The following is a 22,510-nucleotide window of genomic DNA, read 5'->3' on the forward strand; positions in this document are numbered from 1 at the left end:
TTTGTTTAAAGTCGCAATATAATATATTGAAGTATTGTAGCATTTTAGTGATATAAGTCTCTTGAGACAAACTCAAAGACCTTTTTGATCTATATCTAATGATCTTTACTTTTAAGATGTACTCAATTTCTCTTATATCTATTATATCAAATTGTGATGAAAGTGATGATTTGATTTCTATTATAAATTTTATGTCACTTCCATCTATTAACATATCATCAACATATAATGATAAGATGACAAACTTTTTTTTTTTTTTTCATTTTTTCCTTTTTAGGTAAACATAATCATCCTCATTGTTCATTTCGAAACCATAAGATTAAATGACTTCATTAAATCTTATGTTCTATTGTCTTGATGATTGTTTTAGTTTATATATAGACTTTTTAAGTCTATATACTCTATCTCTTAGTTTTCAGCAATATAACCTTCTGCCATGCTATATAGATTTTCTCATCAAGATTATCATTAAGGAAAGTCGTTTGTACATCTATCTGATGTAATTCCATATCAAAATGTGCTACTATAGATAGGATGACACGTATTGACACAAACTTCACAACCGGGAAGAATGTCTCTTCAAAATCAATACCCTCTATTTAGGTATATCCTTTCGCAACTAGTCGAGATTTGTAATCCTCTTGATTTTGAGAATCCACTTATTCCTAATAGTCATTCAGCCCGAAGGAAGATTGACTAAATTTCAAATTTGATTCTTTCTCATAGACCCCATTTCCTCATCTATTGTAACTTTCCATTCTTCTTCAACTGAGTATTTCAAAGCTGCCTCAACCGTTCGAGATTCCTCATCATTGGGAGAATCATTAATGCTTCATTCTAAATATGTAACTTTCTCCGAGGAATAATTTGATGACTACTTTAAATGTTAGACTGTTGAGAAACTAAATCATTTATCGGTAAATCACTCCCACTAGGTTGACTAAATTCATACATATCTCGGATACCTCATCCACTGATAGAGGAACATTATCCTCCTCTATTGTAAATAAAGGAATGGTCTTATCAACTTCACCTCTTGTTGGGAACTCAGTTTCGAGAAAAAATAGTATCTCTTGACTCTATTTCAGTGATGGTTCCATCTTCCTACTCACCAATGAAGACATAATCCTTAGAAGTATCATAATACTTTATAAAGATATACTTCTTGTCTGGGTCATAATTTTTCATATTTGTGAGTCTTATCATGGACGTAGTTGATTCCCAAGATCTCAGATGATTCAAATATCGTTTTCTACCAATAGATATACTTCTTGCCTGGGTTATAATTTTTCATATTTGTGAGCCTTATCATGAATGTAGTTGATTCCCAAGGTTTCAGATTACTCAAATCCGGTTTTCTATCAATCTAGCGTTCATATAGAGCAGATGAAATAGATTTAGAAGATACTCGATTAAGTATATAGGTTGCAGCTAATAACGTATCAACAAATTATCTTGAGCCATCATAGACTTAACCATATCTAGAAGAGTTCGATTTCTTCTTTTAGCAACCTCATTTTGCGTGGAGTTTCAGGGATAGTTTTTAATAATTTCTTTCTCATCACATATTGTTATGAACTGATCAAGTAAATATTCATCTCCATAGTCAGTGCATAAGGTTTTAACTTTACTTTCTAATTGATTATCAATTTCGTTTAAATAATTATTGAAGCAATCTAATGCTTCAGATTTATGAAAGATCAAATAAACATGACCAAAATATGTAAAGTCATCAATAAATGTAATGTAATAAGAACTTCTTATATAGTTTTAACATTTATTGGAGCACAAATATCCGAAGGAATTAATTATCATGGTGATGCAGCTCTGATAGCCTTATCAAATGGTTTCCTAGTTGCTTTTCCAGTAAGACAATGCTCATGTATAGACAAGTTAACTTTAGTATGAGTGCTGAGTAGACCCTTTTTAGCTAATTTATTCATTCGTTCTTGTCCTAGATGCCCTAATCTAGCATGCCAAACTCTGTCATTTACATGAACATTTAAAAAGCAACCATCATTGCTATAATTAATATCTAGTTCTACATCAAGAACCATGAAACTATTTGATATATAACCATATCCTATCAAATACTTAGTTCCACACAACGACTATAAAAGTTTGCATAATAACCCAAATTAAGAAGACTAGTAACGGAAACTAGATTTCGTCGAATCTCAGGAGTAGGATATCATGTAAAAACAATGTACGCCCATCACGTAGGTTGAGTTTGCAAGTGCCAACTCCTTGGTACCAAACAGTACTCCATGTATGTAACTCGATCATGAGCTACATGGTTCGTTGCTTTGAATCTATAATCTATAATTATAAGAATCAACAAACAACACTGAATTAGTAATATAATGCTCATGGAAAGAAGATAAATATGAATCAACCTTTTTTGGCTCGGTACATTCCGAGCAAAGTGATCCTTTTTGCTACGGTTAAAGCATGCTAGCTGCTTGCTTTTAGGTTTTTTCCATACTTCCTTTCTTCTTGATTGAGCCTTACCTAGCAGGAGCACTAGCTTCTTTTCCCTTTCCCTTTTCTTTCGAGAATAATCTTTTCTTATTCTTGGATCCAGATATTCCAATAGAACCTTTAGCTACAAAAGCTTATCTAAAAATCCTTGCGGATTCTATTCTCTCTGTCTCCAATTCAACATGACCTGAGATATTAGTGAAAGTCTTGATACTTTCACTGCGAGTCAGATTCTATTTTATTGTTTCCCAAGAATCAGGAAGGGAACAGATAACTGTCTTAAGCTGTTATTCATCTCATGACCGACATCCTTTAAATCTTGAATTATATTGCCATTTCCCTATATGCTGGGCCATGGTAACATTTGGATAATTTTTGTAGTTGTCAAACTTGATTGTCAGTTGATGAAGCTTGCATAAACTAACTTCATTGAATTTTCTCTTAAGGCAACTCAGACGACATGAGCTGATGGTAATGACTCATATTCAAATACTAAGTTGTTTACCATTGAACTAATTAATATCCCTCAGTAGTGGAGTCCTTTTTCTTCCATGCCTTATAGGCATGAAGATCACGCCCATGTTGTGCTGTAGAACCATCGGTAGGTTTTTTTATAAATTAATTTATGACTTCTAGAATTTCTTGTTTCTTAAAAACATATTGTATCTTAAGGTGCTATATTTCATAGCCATCTTTATATAATTTCTATCTTTATATAATCTCTTTCTCTTATTGAGTTCAGTGATGATATTTGTACTAGCCATGATCTAACATAAATAAACATATTATTCAGTGATTTAGTGTATTTCTTCTGTATATAATGTATGATTGACTCAATACTAATTTGAGTTGGTCTACAATATCAAGTGACAATTGTGTTTCCATTCATCATTCATACAATCAAATCTAACCAACATTGATTAATTGTATTATACACATCCCATAAAATAAACCTAATCATTAAGTGAACAAATTATGAAATAAACTCATCATTTAAATAAACTAATTATTCTTTTAAGATTGTTAACACATAACATTCTCTTTTTTCGTAAAATATAACACTCGTATATAGCAACAGTTTCTACTACATTATTTTCATAAACTAAATGAGCTAATACTGTTTGTGCATAACGACAGTAAGAACAATAAAATTCCAATAAGCTAGATAAGCTAACATTACTCCCACTAGGACAGACACTAGTGCAGTGGTCAACACTATCCCTTTCATCCTGGACTTGGTTGGGACAATCTCAGGTATGCCAGTTTCAGGATTCTCCATTTGGTTCATATTCAGATCCTCTTCAAACTTTTCAGGATGCTCCTCAAACTTTTTAGGATCCTCTTGCTCTACATGGTGAAGTAGCTCCACACACGACTTTGTATATGAGGTACGCCTTTCAGAGACCCCCATATATGATGTGTTGCCACCTTGGGATACTCCGACAATGATCGAATGTCCAGATCCTGTAATTATCCAGGATTAGAAACTCTTCCTGCTCGAAGTTTTAGAATAATTGGTCGAGCCGTCTAATATGTCCTTCGACTCCGTATTCCGGGTCATATTTTATCTCTTGAATTGGCTCCCTTAGCTCATTCCGTCGCACGTCGTGATGAGTCATCATGTATATCATTTGTGATATCTGGAATTGAAAATAATTATGTTAGTACGAAATTGATAAACCAGTAACAAAATTGGTTCAACTCAATTCATACATATGCATAGAGCAAATACACAAAATCTATAAGTAAATAAGAAAAATAAATTATCTTTATTTGAGGAGCTCTAGTTGACTGATACACTGCACTATTCAATTGGGAAATTGGATTTTGAGCATTAGCTTGATCCATTATCCTCGTTAGACCTAATCTAATTGGATAGGAATCCCTTATATCTATGTACTATTGTTGCTTAACCTAAGTCCTTTTAATTTAGACTTAGACCTATTGATCAAACCAAGACTCATTTGATCAATTCTGACCCATTGGACAATTTGCCCCAATTTTTATCAAATCTGGTCCGTTAAAATAAATCCGGCTCATTTGATCAGATCTGGAAAGATCCGACCCAATAAATCAAACTGACCTATTAATTTTGATTAGCCCAGACCCATTGGATTAAACCATCCCAATTAGATACAATCCGGTCTGATTAAATGAAACTGATCTGGTTAAACCAATCAATGGTTTGAACCAGATCGAGGTCAAAAAGAACCAACTTGGTCGGGTTAAATCAACTAATGGTTTGAACTAGATCTGGATCTGATTGGACCAACTTGGTCGGGTTCAAATAAACCAAACTGATATGGTTTAAACGTGAACCCAAGAAAAACTTTCATGTTTTTCCTTTTGTTTTGATTTTTTTTATTTTTAAAATCAAAATTTTCCTCTTTTGACGAATAAAAGTTTTTTTAAAATTTTTATTTAAGAAAATCAAACATTTTCTCAGATCTTTTCTGCCCCGATGAATGCGATCCTCATCCGTGACAAATGCGTGGTTGCCAACCACGGCAGCCAATTGCCGACCTACCGAGGTAGTCGTCGACACTTTCTGGCGCCGAACGTATGTCGCTTGTGACTTCCTGCATCGCAGCATAGCTCTTCTCCGATGTAATTCTGCTGTGATGCGGTCGTCGGTGCGCCACACATTTGCTTGAGCGATTTCTTCCAGTCGAACATTACTTGCTCTGATACGTAGACAGTAAGAAATTCATACGAAGCAAAAGACTTAAGAGTGTTCTGTGCTTGGAGAAGAAACCGGAGAAGGACTTGATGGTGGAAGAGCAATCACAAACGAATCAAAAAGTTCTTCAAGCTTCACGAACTAAATCTCTCTTCTGCAAATGGATGAACCAACCTTGATCTATTCCTCACTGCACACCCCATTTTGCACCGATTGCCTTGGACGCCTTTTATACAAAAGGCAAGACACGATAATGTCGCTAATTAAAGAGGAAGATGAAGGTGAAAGGGGCTTCTTAACTCAACAAAAGTATTGTATGTGACAAATATTGACGTGGCTATCATGCATGTTAACAATCACCCTACAACTTGACTATTTGCAATGCATTGTTGGTCTAGTTTTGTGGAATGAAATCTGCCATCTTCAAGAATTGGTCTAACACTAAAAAGGATTTGTGGCTTTAGCTAGTCCACATAAACTTAGAAAACGAAGTTCATGCTAATACATTTTAGTGTCCTTGGAGAATGAAAAACAATGCTTAAAGACCTATGTATTGCCTAGTTATCTTAGTTGTCTGACGCATTCAACTTTGCAATACAATTCAAGAAACATCCTGTCGCAATAAAGATTAGTAAAATCAATCTAACATGAGACCAATGATCTTAAACATCTTGTCACAATGAAGACTAGTAAAATCCATCTAACATGAGGCCAAGATCTTATCTTTTCTGCAGCATCTAACTAGTGCATTTCAAAAACAAGAAAAAAGTGCCTAACTGAAGGCCTACGAATGCATAAATGTGTAACTTCAAATTGGTAATCATTTCTAACTATGAAATTATCTGAATCACAATGAATCTCATCACAAACATCATAAAAATTTGTCCAAATGTTAGGACAAGAGGCATGCTTATCCTTAAGGCAATCAAATTCTAGACAATCGTGTTCATTGCATAATGTAGCTATAACACAACTTGGTGCATCAACGAATTTGTTATTTACATAAGGTCAATGTTTTAGAATATAAGTGTATTCCTGGAGATGCTAGACCAACCTAGTATGCTTGACCTCCTAGCATCTTCTGAGATGGAATACAACTTAGTGCCTTGCGGTTAAAATGGAGGATGAACTCATGTAGCATCATGTGATAGAAGGTAGTAATGCTAATGTCTAAGGGCTTCTATGATAACAGATGCAATCAAGTGCCCTTCTTGTCTCAAAATTCCTCCTATCCCTTCCCCAAATGCATCACAAAATACCTTAAAAGGCGTGCAGACTTAAAGATATTTATGAAAGAGAGCTTTATTTATCTTTCTTTGATCTCCTGAAAAGGTTGTGGAGGTGGATATAACATCTAAACTCTCCTTTCTGAAGGCAGGTTGCTATAAGAGTTGTAATGATGGTAAAGTTCTTAATAAAACATCTATAGAAAGATTTGAGGATATAAGGTTCGGGCTAGTCCTTGAGTTCCTTAATTATCTTGGGTTTGTCAAAATGATCTCTGCACTCTTTTGAAAAAATAAATTAGAGGAAAGGAACCTGAGGTTACAAGGAACACTCCTTTAGATAAATAAACAACTTATAGTATCAAGGACAAGACAAATGTGTTCCAAGTCAGTGTGTGAGTCTTGCTTTAGATTAGGATCTTATTAAAATCAATCACGAGGAATTTCTCTATACAAGATTTTAGAACTTGATTACCCAAGTTACAGTATTTAGATGGGGAGGGCTACCTAGTGACATTGTTTGAAGCCTTCAGCCGAGGGGTTGTTGGTCCCAAGTTATGGCAATCCTAGAATTGTGTAGGTTCATGAAGAGGTAAGTGGAGTGAAGGAGGGAACATTGATAGTATTTAGTCATTTGGAGTATTTAGCTGACTAGATCATGTTAGTGAACTGAAACTTTTTGTTTGCACAACGATCGATTGGATAAAGCTTCCACTTGACTAGAGACTTGAGTGGTTGGCTGGATGTCTCTCCAGTAGACTATACTATAGCCGTTGGCTTTTAACTGAAATATTTGCTTGAAAACTCGACTGAAGGGACATTCTAGTTGACTAGAGGTGGACAGAATGTGATTATTGGAATCTTTTCTATATAAATTTTTGGGGGACATTTAACCTTTAGAAGGGTGAACAAAACATTTATATATTCCTTTGATCAAGCGCTAACAATGCTTAAAGATCTCCAAGGGCTTGCACCCAATAACTCTTATGAAGGGGTGATTCTGTTAGAACATTTTAAGAATGATGCACCAAGCACATTATAGGTTATGCATTAGGAGCAGTGTCTCCGAACCATGGTAAAATGTTGTTTGTTTATCTTTATTTCCGTTTTGTATTCATATTCTTGGACGAACAAATATAAAGAACTCTCAAACATAAAATGTTTTGTCTTTGTTTTTGCATGAGATTTGCAATTAATAAGCTTTGTGTAATCACTCTCTCCCCCTCTAGCTGAACTCATATCCATAACATTGATATTACTAGATAGCCTGCATGGAAACTACATTCATGGAGCTTTTATTGTGACTACGATTTTGCTTGTTTCTGAACTTCACATCAATATAGATGATTGTAGTGCACTCCCACGTATCATTTGACATGAATGTGGACAAGATGAAACACACCACATGAAGCCCTATAGTATCTTCCTCACCTTCCACAGTCTCTTGGTCCTGAGTGTTCTTTGCTCAATATCTACCTTGGGCTTTGGATTAGACCTAAACCTTGTATTCAATCCCTTTCACATTGTAAGACCATCTTTATGCTAGCTTTTCACAAATCCAGAAGTACTGGAGCCCACCACTTGAGCATTTTATTTTTTCTGGTTTTAAGCAGATTGGACGCTGAGTTGGGATCTAGGCAGCTGCTAATCTCTCTCATGAATGGGAAAGGGAACACGACTTGTGGAGTTGCTTGACACAGAGGAGATATAGCTTGTGTCAGGAGTATCAGTTACACTAGAAGAAGGTTGGCTATGGGTGGAAGAAGATTTCTGCTCATGGTGAGGCGATGGTGGCTTCATTGCTGTGGACAGTGCTTGGGTAGGAGAATAAGGTCAGTGGTGGCGATGGGCACTACTCACTCTCTTGGTGAGTTCAAGATCTCATTTCAATTTATGTGGATTCAGCAAGGAGCGTCTCTCATGAAGTCAAAGATGGGGCATTCACATACTGTCGTGGACGTCAAGCATCACAAAGGGAAGAACATGGACTACTGGAGAGGTGGCAACACTCGATCAGAAGGGTCACCACATTGGTGGTTCACAGGAGGTGGCGTGTTGGTTTTCTACCTTCTGGTGAATGAGAATAACAGAGTTGAGGAGTTGTAGGCATTGGGTGGATATGGACTAGTGGGCGGGAGAGGAAGGAAACAAATTATCAAATTGAATAAAGTTTGGCTCTAATACTAATCGACACAACACAAACAATTTGATACCAATTGATGCAATATTGAAATGCTTTGATACCAATTGACATAACACCATGGAACATAAACCTACAGTTAGAGGGAATCTCACATTGAGACATTGTGACACTTGTATAGGTTTGATCCTATAAAAACTAGGATGCAAATCAGTAAATTGGGAAATACAATAATCTTATTAATTGACCATCCAAAATGAATGATACCAAATTATCATATCAAACAACTTAAATTTGATTTCCAAATCTGCATCAGGCATATTACCTAGAAAGAAAATATTGTCAAGCCAAAGGCTTGGAAACTTGGTGCCAACTAAAAAAAATAGAAAGAAAATATTGTCTTTAGCAGCATCTAAAATTTTGTCCTAGATTGTAATATCTTTGAAAGTAGTATTGTTGTTATTCTGTATGCTATTCACTTCAATGTTTATGTCAATTTTCTCTTTGTTTGTCAGGATGGAGATCCTCGCTTGTCTAGCTTTGGTCTCATGAAAAATAGTCGAGATGGAAAAAGTTATAGCACTAACCTAGCTTACACTCCTCCTGAATTCTTGCGAACTGGTAATTCTAGTCTCTGTCTTAGTTTTGCTGAGATTCAATTGATCTTATGAACTTCCCTTTTTGTATCTAGACCACCAAAATTAATTTGATATTTGTGGGATCTGCATTTTGTTGATTCCATAAATCTATGGAACCAGAGATGGGTTGGATAAACGTCTAGAGATCAACAAAAGAGATCTTAGCTATAGAAACTCAAATGGTATATTGTATTTTTGCAAAACTAAGATTGTAGTACTGGAAAAAGATCTTACTGCATAGCATATACTTTATGATTAATTATATTATACTTATTTTTTAAAAGCCGTGATTTGTTTTCTTTGCTCCAAATATGCCAGGTGACTCTTTGCTTGCAAGTTTATTTTCCCGCCCGTTTCTATGCATTCTTCCTATCTTTTATATAATTGTATGCAGTGCTGTAATGTATTAAATTTGATAACATATGTAATTATATTATACAGTTAGCAACTAATATATTTTTACATATATCAAGAACAAATGTATTTCTGCACATATATAGAAAATGTGATATTTAAATAAGGCGGTTTTTGCCATTTTTCTCTAAATGCACAATGTTGAAGGGACTTTCCTAAATAAATGAAAAAAATCCATTTGACTCAAGTCAATCCACAACTTTCCTAACTAAAAAACATGGTCCATTAATTCTTAAGCCAATCTAATAGTGGGAATGAAAATATGTTTACAATCATAAGTGAACAAGTGATAATTGATAAGGAATTACTAAACACATAACCACCACAAAAGATATCACACATCACATTACAACGAAGAAACAAAAATCACAACAATTGTAAAATTCATACTCATAAAATTTACGTACAACAACAACCAATTCTTATCCTACTAGGTGGGGTCGGTTATTTATATCCTTTTATGCCATTGAGCTCTATCTCCTATTATATTATCATCTATATTTATTATTTAAATGAATTTTATCTTATTTTATTATTATTAACCAAGTCTTTTTTGATCTTCCTCGTTTAACGTGCGTATTTGTCATAATTTTACATTGCCTAACTGGAGCATTTATTGGCTGCTTAAGTATATGCCCGTGCCATCTTAAATTCGTCTCTGAGTTTTCTCTCAGTAGATGCAATTTTGACTTTTTCTCTAATGCTTTCATTTTTTATTCTGTCCCTCTTCATATGTCCGCACATCCACCTTAATATCCTTATCTTTACAACTCTCATCTTTTGTTTATGTGCTTGAGTTATAGTCCAACAGTCAACACCACTTATTGCTGTTTTGTAGAACTTCCTCTTAAGTTTTAGAGATACTTAATGATCATATAAAATACCAGACGCTCTCCTTCATTTTAACCATCTTGTATTCTATGTAAGATATCTCTCTCAATCCCTTCATTGTTTTATAAAAATGATTCTAAATACTTAAAGCCCTCAGTTCCATTCAACTTATCTCCTATTTTAATAATGTCTCATTATCTCTAATATTGCTCAACGTAAATTTCATATATACAATCTTTACTCTGCTACGTCTAAAACCTTTCACTATTAGTGTCTCCTATCAAAATTCTAGTTTAACATTTATTGTTTCACGTATTTCATCTACCAAAATAATATCATCTGTAAACAACCATGGTACTGTGTTTTGAATGTGTCTAGTGAGTTCGTCCATGATTAGTGTCAAAAGATAAAGATTTAGAGCTGATCTTGATGTAATCTTATCTTTATTGGAAATGTTTCTGTTAATCCGTTTGAAGCCTTCACTATGGTTGTTAGATGCATATATTGTAAAATACATGTACAATATATGCTATGCTAACATCTCTCTTTTTTTAGAATTCTTCGTATAATTTCTCTTGGACTCTATTATAAATTTTTTCTAAGTCAATAAATATTATGTGTAGATAATAAACTTGATAAAACTGTCAGATCACAAATAACATAACTTTAAATTTAGTCATACATCAAAACATAGGTTCGATGTGGTGCTCCCAGCACCAACATAAGTTTGTACACTAATTCAGTTGTTGATTTTGTATCTCCATTAGACAATTTTACTCATAGCAAAAACACTAAGCTTAATATACACTAGAACAAAATTTGGTGCTCATCACAATAGTTTTTGATTTCTTGGATTTAACACTTTTCCGTCTATTTGCATTGCACTTACTCATCCACTTATCTGAATGAAATTACCTTTAACTTTTTTCACACATTCATAAATTTATGCAATGAAAGAAAAGAAGTTGCAGTTATTGTGATTCCAAGTCATAGAAAATCCTTTTCTGAGTGATGAATCATTCTCAAAGGCATATAGACTCTATATAAAAATGAGAGTTCTTGCCTTTTCAACTATATTCTTGATCTTTTTTTTTTCTTCTACCAGGTTCCTCAAGCATTAAATCAACACTACAAGCTACAAGGACCAAAATATTTGGGGATATGCCTCTTTCATTGATCTTCCATACTAAATTTGTAGCAACATTATTTGCCACTATCTGCAAAACACTTTCTTCCTTGAAATTTTATTTAGCAGTCATCAACAATAAATAACAATGTATTCAGTTGTGTGAGAGGTCTCAAATGCATTAATGAACTTAAAGAAACTTATACCTAATTCACAATTTATGCATTAAGTTCATAATGCTTTTACCCAAGGTTTAAAATTTTGACCAGTGCCGAAGTTTCAGTCCCAGATTTAAAATTTTGACCAGTGCCGAAGTTTCAGTCCCAGATCGGAGCGATACGGTTTCGGTATTATATCGTGCCGTGCTGATACAGTTTTGATATTTTTTTATTTATATATAGTAATTATTAGATAAATATATTTATTGTATATAATTTAAGATAAGTTATATATTGATTTTATATAAGTTTTTCATTATTGAATTATTTAATATTGTTATAAAAAATAATTAAATATAGTTTTCTTTAAAAAAACAATTGATGTATAAATAACTCGAATTAAAATTGATACATCATAATATCATAATATGTTACCTTACTAAAAGGAGTGACGTGAATCAAATGGAAATAATGATTCTTGTAATATTTTACTTAAATAACTTTTATAGTTCTCCAATGTCCAAATTAAATAATCATAATTATATAAATTAATATAAAATACTATTTTATATATAATAATCATATAAATTAACTAATTAATTAATAAATTAATAATTTAAATAATATATATTTAAAATAGTAAAAAAATTAGAATATCAATTAAATATTAAAACAGTAAAATAATATAAAATAATTTAAAAATATATATAAGAATATAAATTTGAATTATTAGATTTTTTTAAATTTTTAAGAATTTTTTAGAATTTAAAATAGTAAAAATAGTTTCAGAATATTATTTAATAAAATTTATTAATTTTTTAAAATTTAAAATTTATTTTTTATATTTTATTGGGATAATTTAATTAGGGTTTATGAAAGCCTCTTTAAAATATTACAATTAAGTGGGAGTGAAAATTGTTTGATTTATTTAAATGGTTTGTACAGTAACTTCCACGCTTGACGCCCGCGACTTGCGTGCGATGCCTTCGACCCCCCCGCGGACCCCTCCAACGACGCCTTCGGCGGCATCGGAGGTGTCTGGCGATGTTTTCGGCGGCGCCGAAAGCATCCGTTCAGGCGCCCTACGACGCTTTCGGCGACACCGGAACTGCCTGGCGACGCTGCCCATGTTGTCGTGCGATGACGAGCGCACGTGATTCCTTCTAGAGTGCGCGTGACTCTTGTTTGACGCACGACATGACGAAATCTTCACTATTTCGGTGCCGGTTTCGGTGCGCTGGAGGAACGGTAAGTTTGCCCGTTTCGTCCGACGGAATGAAATTTTGAACCGTGCTTTTACTCTTTTATTATCTATAAATGGGTTATGATAGTACAACCAATTCACTTTAAAGCATCCTTGAGATGGCAAATATGTTTCATCCTTGCCATTTCTTTCTTAAGCAAAGGTTTACCAAGCTAATAAGGAGTTGGAACTTATAGCCTGGACTATATTGACCAAACTGCCTATCTTTGTCTTGCCGGTGAGCTCGCATTAGAAATAATTTGGTCTCGTATCAACAGTAACATCTTAATCAAGGGGGAGTCTGTAGAGGCTACCAGGAGGACGGAGTGGCTCGGGCATATGACTTCTTTAGATATTCCAGTCCAAAGAAGGTATGAGCACGAATGGTGTGGAAGACTTACTTGCATCCTAGTTACATCACCACTTGTTGGATGCTGCCCTTGGGGCGTCTTCGCATAAAGACATGCAGGAGTACTTCGAGGATAGATAGTGCACATTTTGTCGACAGGTGTTGGAGACGTAGGATCATTTGTTTTTTGGGTGTTCCCCTATCATTGCGTTATGGAGGAGGGTAAGAGACTGATTTTATATGTTACAGGAGATGTCCATGTCTCTAAAGGGTGTTTGGGAGATGTTACCATGGGAATAGGGTATCAATGAAGGCTCGACAATGGACTTTGTCTTCATTAATATACTATGTATGGAGTGCTAGAAATAAATGTATCTTTAAATGAGCAATTGAATGTTGAGCGGATATTCAGGAGTGTGAGTATACATATATTCAAGTCTTTAGGGATGTACTATGTTTGTCTCAGATATAAGTATCCACTATAGAGCACCATTTTCTGTACTCTTGACCCATGATATGATATTTTTTCTTATCCAAAAATTTATAGACCCATTGCCTGTACAATAGTGTTGAAAAACTTCAAGGTGCTAAATGAACTCGAATGCTTATTTCATTAAATCATCCAACATGTTGGTTGATTCCCTTTCTACTTGACAAATCTATTCTTTATGCTATTTTGCCTCGATCACTATGGTGATTGAGTGATTGATCCTTTAGTTTTTAGCTTTTTACTATCTATTTTTTGGATTTTCCTATTGATGCCCCCCGTAGGTATTAACCTGTGCTCTCTTTTTCTTCAAACAACTTTGTCATGTCATTCTTCTTTTCTATTGGCTTCATGTATTCGAAACTAACCTTCTTGACTTCAGAGGTTACCTTTTGACAGCCAACAATAGCAACCAGCAACATTACCTTGAATATGAGCCCTGAATAAAACAATGGTAAAAAGAACAAAACAAATAAATTGGTCAAAAAAACATTTGGTATCAGTATGAAATTAAATGATGGAAAACATAAGAATGGGTAAGAATAATAGACAATTGATGATGGAGAACACACCTATAGCAGAGAAAGAAGACTAGATGACTGCAAATGGCCGTTGGTCGTAGAGATCAGATGAAAAAGGGGTAGCCGAATGAGTCATCATACATTTTCTATGTCAGGTGAAAAGAAATGACTAGGAATTGAGGAGTATGGAATAAGAATATGGCTAGAGGTTTTTATTTTATCAAGTAAACCTGCCTGAATTGCCTAGGCAGGTCACTTGGGTCGCCTAGGGTGCCAGGTTGGCTGCCTGAATAGCCTGCCTAATGGGAATCACCCACTGAGTAGGTGAGGCAGTCCCCATCTAATCCTCCTAGGCAGCCATGTAGGAGGCCTCTCAGAATTATGCTAGGGTGAGATTAGAAGGAAAAGGAAAGTCATTGGGAGTGAAAAATGGAGAATGTTTTGCCAGAAGAAGGGAGACAAACGAATCATGTGCATGGGCTCTTTTAAATAAGAAAGTTATTACATATTTATGCTAACTTGTTTGAGTGTATGTGTTGTGTGGCAACAAGTGGCCACTTAGTGTCCTATGAGCCATAAATATAGTAAATATTGGCACAATATATTTATGTGTACAGGGAAAAAAGCTGATGATGAAGTGTACTGTTTATTAACTGTAAGACATTAATATAGAACAATGAAAGATAAATGTAATGTACAATTGGTTATAATAAGAATGAAAAGTAAAGAATCTGGAATGAAATTATAAGGTAATATGCAAAAATATCCAAAATTTACTAACTATTTATAAATATTTTTAATAGACAATTTATTAATACATAATGTCTATTAGTATGACCATTGTATTAAATACAATAAGTATTAATATGCCATACTGAAGGCATCTTACAAAACTATCATTGAACATTTAGATTTTATAATATTTGAGGATATATTATATAATAGTTTTAGTATTTTTCAAATTTGATATATATTAAATTTATACATATTATCGATGATTAGAAGAAGTTTATTTACTTTGTCTTTGATTATCTAATTAAAAGCATAATTTTTTATTTTAAAATTATTTTTAAAACTCTAATCCTACAATTTTATCAACTTGAAATGGCTGATATTATGATTTTTGAATTGGGTGATCTGACTGCTTGATCTCGATACTCTTGATTCCACGAACTATGATGTGAAGACCTTGATAAAATGAACAATATTTTTTTTTTCATCATTAAAATTATTTTGAGGTCTTTTCATCACTTAGTGCCCAATAAAATTTATTTTGTAGTGAATAACAAATTCGTTTCTCTCTATCCTATCATTCTTGACTTGTTAAACCAATTGGGAATATTCCTTTTAATTTTACCCTAGTTGTAAACAAGCAAAAAGACATGATGTTTTCTCTGCTTACCAAGAATGATGAATTCTTCCATTGATGCTCACGGCAATAATACACCATGGAACTACACCTAGATAGTTATAATGCCTCTTTTAAATCAGGACGATCCCAATGTATGTACTGTTTAACATGACAACCACGATGCCTCAAATCACCACAAGTATGACATAACAATCTATATTCAGTCAACTTCTAATTTTAAGTCCATAATGTAGGAATTCACCATATAATTTTTTTTGTTAATCCAGGTATCTAACTCGTTGAACCGACTAATCTTGGAGGTGACTTGTCTGGCTCCACGAAAATTTTCACTGGTCACCATGATAAATCGGAAAATACATATGGGTCCTGGTGGGCCACCCATATACCCTACATGAGTAGTTCGAGCATTGCGAACGTTCAAGAATGCCCAGCGTGGAAATTGAACCCTCGCTGTATGGGTATACTATCCTATTGCTTACCATCACACCATTGCTCTAGGGGCATATGAATTCATCATATAGTGATTTGCTACTAGATGGTATTCGTTTCACATTGTATTGCTGATTGTGTTAGTCAAATGACTTAAGTTCGTGAGAATATTAATAATCACTAGTTGGAGTAGAATGTGTTTTGTGTAGGACTGAGTTGTCATATGTTTTTTAGAAGTTTAAATTTTGAAAATAATACTAAGAGTATTTTTCAAACATTTTTTCAATTGAAAATATTTTTCAAGATAAATTTTACAGATTATGAATTAAAAAAAATAAGTGAAAATTAATTTTAAAATTAAATTTTAAATTAATTTGTCTAAAGTATGATAAATTTTCTGAAAAATTTTCCTTAGTAAACAAAAGTTTTCAAAAATATTTTTGAAAATGATATTTTCTAAAATATTTTTTAAAAATAGATTCAAAAGTTATAAATAACCTTTGAATTTTAAGTCAAACTATAGATAATATTTGAAAATAAATTTTACAAAAAGGTTTAAAAATTTCAAAAAGAAATGCTCTCCTTTAATTTGATACTTCCGTGGAAATTCTTGTTAAGAAAGTTATACCTATGTATGTAGGGGCTTAGGAGTTCATAGGTTGACTTGAGGATATATGAGCTTAAGTAATGGTCAACAATCATTTTCAAAATATATTGATTTTTTGAAAAGTATCTACATAATTGCACCCAAATAAATCAATGTTTTGAAATAAATTTATAATTGCACCCAAACTAAAGAATATTTTCCATTTGCTTTTTCTTTTACCTCGCATATTCTAAGTGATCTAACAAGGAGAACCCTATGGCTTTGTAAGATGATTTGTTTAATTGAAAATTTTATATTAGTTTGAATTTAATCACTTAAGTAAAACTTTAATTAAATTTAATCTTATTAATTAATTATGGATTAATTTGTATAATTAATGATTAATTAATTGAGTTTAAGATTAAGTTTTTAAACTATAAAATTAAGTTGATAAATTAGGTTTTATTTTAAGTAATTAGATTTGATTAAATTAAAGTTATTGTTTTAGATTATTAATTAATTTCGGTTTATTAATTAGGTTTTAAAATTGATTAGGTTAAGATTGATTAAAATTAATTTTAGATTAGTTTCAGAATAATTATCGATATTGAATTGATTAAGTTAATTAATTAAATAAATTAAGATAATTGATTATTAATTATTAGCTTTAGGTTTAATTAATTTAGGATTAATAATTAATTTCGAATGAATTAACTTAATTTAGATATAATTTGAGTTAATTATTATTTAGATTTCAATAAAAAGTTGATTATCATTTAAAGTTAAATTTATTTAGGTTTTAGATTAAGTTAGGAAATTTAATTTAATTAAAGTAATTAATTGATCAATTAAGTTTCTAATTAATTAAGATTAATTAGAGTTAAGGATTGATTTATAGTTAATTATTTTAATTTAATTAAGAATTTGATTATTGATTTAATAAAAGTAATTTATTTGATTTGATTTAGTTAAGTATTATATTTTTAAAGTATAAAGTTAAGTTGATAATTAAGTAATTAGTTAGTTTTATTTAGGTTAGAATTAAATTAATTTCAAATTATTAGGCTTGATGAAAGATTACTTTAAGGTTAAATTAAACTAATTGGTATAAATTGTTGAAATTAATTATTCTTTAATTTCTTTAATAAGTTAACATTAATTGCATATTTTGAAATATTGTTATTGAGTTAAAATTAATTTGAATTAATTATTTGCTTTGATTAATTAATTTAGGTTTAAAATAATTGATTATTGATTTTAAGTTTATATCAGGAGTTGTTTTAACTTGTACTTGATTTAAGCGTAACTTTGGGTGCTCCAAGTAAGCTTTCTTGAATAAGCTTCTAGGCTGTAGTGAGTCACTTGATATTATTAGAGTAACCACGTGCCTTAGACAAAGCTTTCCAATTAGTCTCACCCAGAGAACTTAGTTCTAAACTTTAATCTAATAAGTTATAACTAATTCTGATTTATCTAGTCCTAAGTGCCCAAGTGGGTAAGTCAAGTTATTGAGGTGACAATTAGTTTGCCGCCTCCCCTCCCTTGAACATAGATTTTATATTTTTATGTTTGAGTAATGAATGCAATTTTTAGGATATAATATTGGTTTGTCCTACCTACTTTGTTAGATAAGTTTTCAAAACTCATGCTTGGACTTGTTGAAACGACCCTAAGTTGTTTCCAATAAATATGAAAACTGTTTGTAATTAATAAACCAGGATGTTCTGGGGATCTAAATTGAGTACTACTTTATTTTCTCTAAATTATAAATATTTATTTACTTTTTAAACGGAATCGGAAGGCCCTCAGGAGTGTACTGTCTAGCCCAGCCTCGTCAAGTGTCCAAGCCTCCAGTGTCGTCTGTTTCTTCACCCGCCACAAACCAAACCTAGTGAGTTTAACTCAGCACCTCCAAACCATAGCAGCAAAATTCCTTAACCAGTCGCATGTATCATTAAATCTACCTTTACTTGGAATTTATTGTCAAACATGCAAGCAGACATATAGGCATTTTTCCATAAAACATTAAATTATGATTATCACACAACATTATTTTGAGTATCCTTCAATTGTTACATTATGGAGCATTTTCCTTTAGCATTTATCGTATGTCATTCTTAGGTGGAGATGCATTAGTCATTCTTTATCCTTTGTTCGATTGATCAATCTGTTTAATCATGGTACCAGGTGGCGGAGCGTCAGCAACTCTCGTCACTGGGGCGTGGCCAAATATGAAAATTTGATGTTCGAGTTCCTCTGGGGCCTTGGCCCTCGCAGAATTTCCTTTAATCCTCTTCATTATTATATATATATATATATATATATATATATATATATATATATATATATATATATATATCCTTTCCATTAGGCTAATCATGCATCATAACTCTAGCATATCCTACCAGACTACGTAAAGTCTAATAAACATACATATCATTAAACTTCGCAACGCTTAATAAACATGCACATCATTAATCTACAAAAAGTCTAATAAACATATATAACATTAATCTACATAAAGCCCAATAAACATGCATATCATTAATCTACAAAGAAGCCCAATAAACATGCATATCATAATTTACATAAAGCTCAATAAACATGTATATCAGTAAACTACATGAAGCTAAACAATCATTTACAGTACTCGTTTATTTTATTGTGTTGCGATTACTCATGGCAATGCCACGACTCCTATCTTCCTCGGACAAAAAGGTGGCCAACTATTTGTCAAAACCATCCGAAAATCTACTACATACTACCCTCTAACACCCCTCGAAATATGCTGCCCACGATCTCAAACAACCATCCAAAAATCTGCTACATACCACCCTTAAACACCCCTCAAAATCTGTTACACACGACCTCAAACATTTTTCCAGAAATCTGCTATGTACTTCCCTCAAGCACCCCTCGAAATCTGCTGCACACGACCTCGAACAACCCTCATAAATCTGCTACTCTTAGCCTTCAAATCCACCTCGAAAACCTGCTGTAAATAACCCAAATATCTCTCAAAACCTACTACTTGAAATCCACAATCCCCCTCGAAAATTTGCTGCGTATACATGTTCAAAGGCATAGAAAGAAAAGTTGAAAACCTGGTGCGTTTACAGATTTAAAGGTATAGAAAGAAAACCTACTACATTTACAGATTCAAGGTGTAGAAAGAAAAGGGTTTAAGAGGTGCCTTGCTCGGGGGCTTGGTGTTGGCGCAGGTGATGACGAGGAGCAACGGCAGGGCGTCCCTTTGGCCTCGTTCTTCCTTCTAAGGTCGAAGCCAATAGCTCTCCCTTGTTATTCTCACTGTTGAATGTGACTAAGTGTTATTCTCTTTTATTAAAAAACGTATTAGCTAATATAAGGTCATATGCTATCACAAAATCTAATATAGTTTTTCCTTCCTCATTTCTCGTTTCAAACCCATAACTCCCATGTACTCTTTCATATTCCTCATTTTTCACTCCGACATGCTCATTTAGATCACCTCCTATTAAAATCATTTCATTTTGTGGAATATTTTGTAATATTTCATCTAAGTTCTCCCAAAACCTTGATTTGTTAGTTTCATCTAATCCTACATGTGGTGCATATATTCTAATTATGTTCATAGTTTCTTTCGCCACTATTATCTTAAGGGCTATGATTCTATCTCCTTTTCTAACTACTCCTACAACTTCATCCTTTAACAAACTATCTACAATAATACCCACTCCATTTCTTGCTTTATTCTTTCTAGTGTACCATAACTTAAAACCCGAGTTCTCTATCATATTTGCCTTCTCGTCTATCCATTTTGTCTCTTGTACACACAAAATATTAATTCTTCTCCTAATCATCATATTTACTACCTCCATTGATTTACCAGTGAGAGTTTCTATGTTCCATGTTCCAAATCTTAGATTATTAGTTTTCCTATCATATTTGTTCTTATCCAACCTATGGTGTGAGAACTTTTGCCTATTTAACACTACATCCAAGTTCTCATGGAGATGTAGCGGTCCTTGTTGAAACATTACAGTCGGACTCTGTAATGCGAATTCTTGCATATTTAGCACTACACCCGAGTTCTGGAGATGTAGCGGTCCTTACCGAGACGTTACAGTCGGACCCTGCAATGCATTCCTTCCGGGGAACAACCTAGGATTAATACAATAGTTTAATGGATCCATTTATTGAATATTTGCCATAGTTTTGACGCTGGCTGACAATCTAATGTAACCCTCCTTTATTCGAGCTTGCAACCTAACAATTTAATTAATTATTAAATAATCAATTAATTATAAAATTGATTGTTAGTATTAATAATTTAATTAATAACTACTCTGGTGGTAGAAAGGTGAAGCTGCCATCTTAGCAGGCCCTCAAGGATGACTTCACACACTCTGGAAGTGGGTAAATCACGAGGACTTATTCAGTCTTAGTAGGGTGGCCTTCCTCGATAGGAGGCATGAGATAATCCAAAATAGTATTTGCATCTATCGAGAATCGAACCATGCATCTTTGGTGGCAAGCCTTGCCCAAGTGCCAACTCGGCTACACTCGCGGGGGCAATTAATAACCACTCAAACAATACCACCATGGTATAATATGGTACAAAAGGTGTATCGTTTTGGTTAGAGCTTGAAGTTTTGATATGATTCGAATTTTTAAACCTTAATTGGGACCATGACACATCTCGCTTTGACAAGACATCAAAACTTCAGCATGAAATGAAACTGATGTTGATTGAAGTTGAAGGTGTTAGACATTAAATAACATTTGATATATGTGCATCTTTATATTGTCAAATTGAGTAGACCATTCATCAGATTGCTAGTGACATGGACTAAACAAGCAAGGTTTTACTGATTTAAATTTTGTACCACTAAAACCAGTGATATTAACTTTCAATATCTGACTAATTTTATAGGGGAGCTATAAAATAACCAACAATTATTAATTTCATGTTATGGATGTCTAGTTCATACTTTTTCTTATTTAGTTTGGTACAGTTGAATATGACTTGTCATATACTTTTTGCAGGAAGGGTAATCCCAGAGAGTGTAATCTATAGCTATGGCACTGTGCTTTTGGATCTTTTGAGTGGGAAGCATATACCCCCAAGTCATGTATGTCCAGGTTATCAGAGTAGGCAATTCTCATTCTGTCAGTCAATCTCAAGCTAATGAAGTTCATAATCTTATCTCTTATTTTGTCACTAAGCAACAAAGGCATTCAGCTTAAGAAAACGCTTAAGCACTTAAATTTTCTAGAAAAATAATGATTATATTTATACGAAAAACTGTTAAGTTTTCATTGATTTCTGTTTGGATTACTCTGATATTTTAGATATGGTGTGAACCACGTTGCCATGTTGAAAATCTCTGATATCAGTGTGAGTTAAAATGTTTCATTAGCTGTCAACTGAAGTGTCAATCTTTTTCTTTATTCTACTTATGCATTCAATATGCATTGTTTTGGCAAGCTGTTTAGAAGTTGATATGATTCTAATGTTTTTGGCAAATATTTATGTTTGACAAGTGTTTGTCTTTCTTGCCTTGGTGCAAATATTAAGTAACTGAACTAAGAGCGAGAAATCTATACTTTTTTGTGTTTTGTGCAAAATAAAATTTGTGTGCTTCTCCCTAATTACTTTAGCTGATGATTTTATCATTGTACTGCCTTTTTATAATAAATTTTTAGTCTATATAACTTACCATTAAATCTTCAGTCACATTTCATTTTACATTATTGGATTTATATGTCACTGATGCCTCACCTAATTTTCCCAAATGATAATGTTTTATTTTTTATAACGTTCGAAGGGGAGACTTGGCATAACCG

At 33.0% G+C, this 22,510-nt stretch overlaps 1 protein-coding gene across 3 annotated transcripts in view; it reads left to right on the plus strand.

Annotated features, from left to right (window-relative positions):
- LOC122025791 (serine/threonine-protein kinase BSK2-like) overlaps positions 1 to 22,510 on the plus strand; it is a 49,281-nt gene that overhangs the window by 16,964 nt on the left and 9,807 nt on the right. For all 3 annotated transcript variants that reach the window (XM_042584672.1, XM_042584680.1, XM_042584688.1), the window contains exons 5-6: positions 9,043 to 9,148; positions 21,710 to 21,795. In XM_042584672.1, the coding sequence (XP_042440606.1) occupies positions 9,043 to 9,148; positions 21,710 to 21,795 (192 nt within the window). The remainder of the gene's footprint in view (positions 1 to 9,042; positions 9,149 to 21,709; positions 21,796 to 22,510) is intronic.

This window comes from Zingiber officinale, chromosome 1A, assembly GCF_018446385.1.
Source record: "Zingiber officinale cultivar Zhangliang chromosome 1A, Zo_v1.1, whole genome shotgun sequence".
Taxonomy (NCBI): domain Eukaryota; kingdom Viridiplantae; phylum Streptophyta; class Magnoliopsida; order Zingiberales; family Zingiberaceae; genus Zingiber; species Zingiber officinale.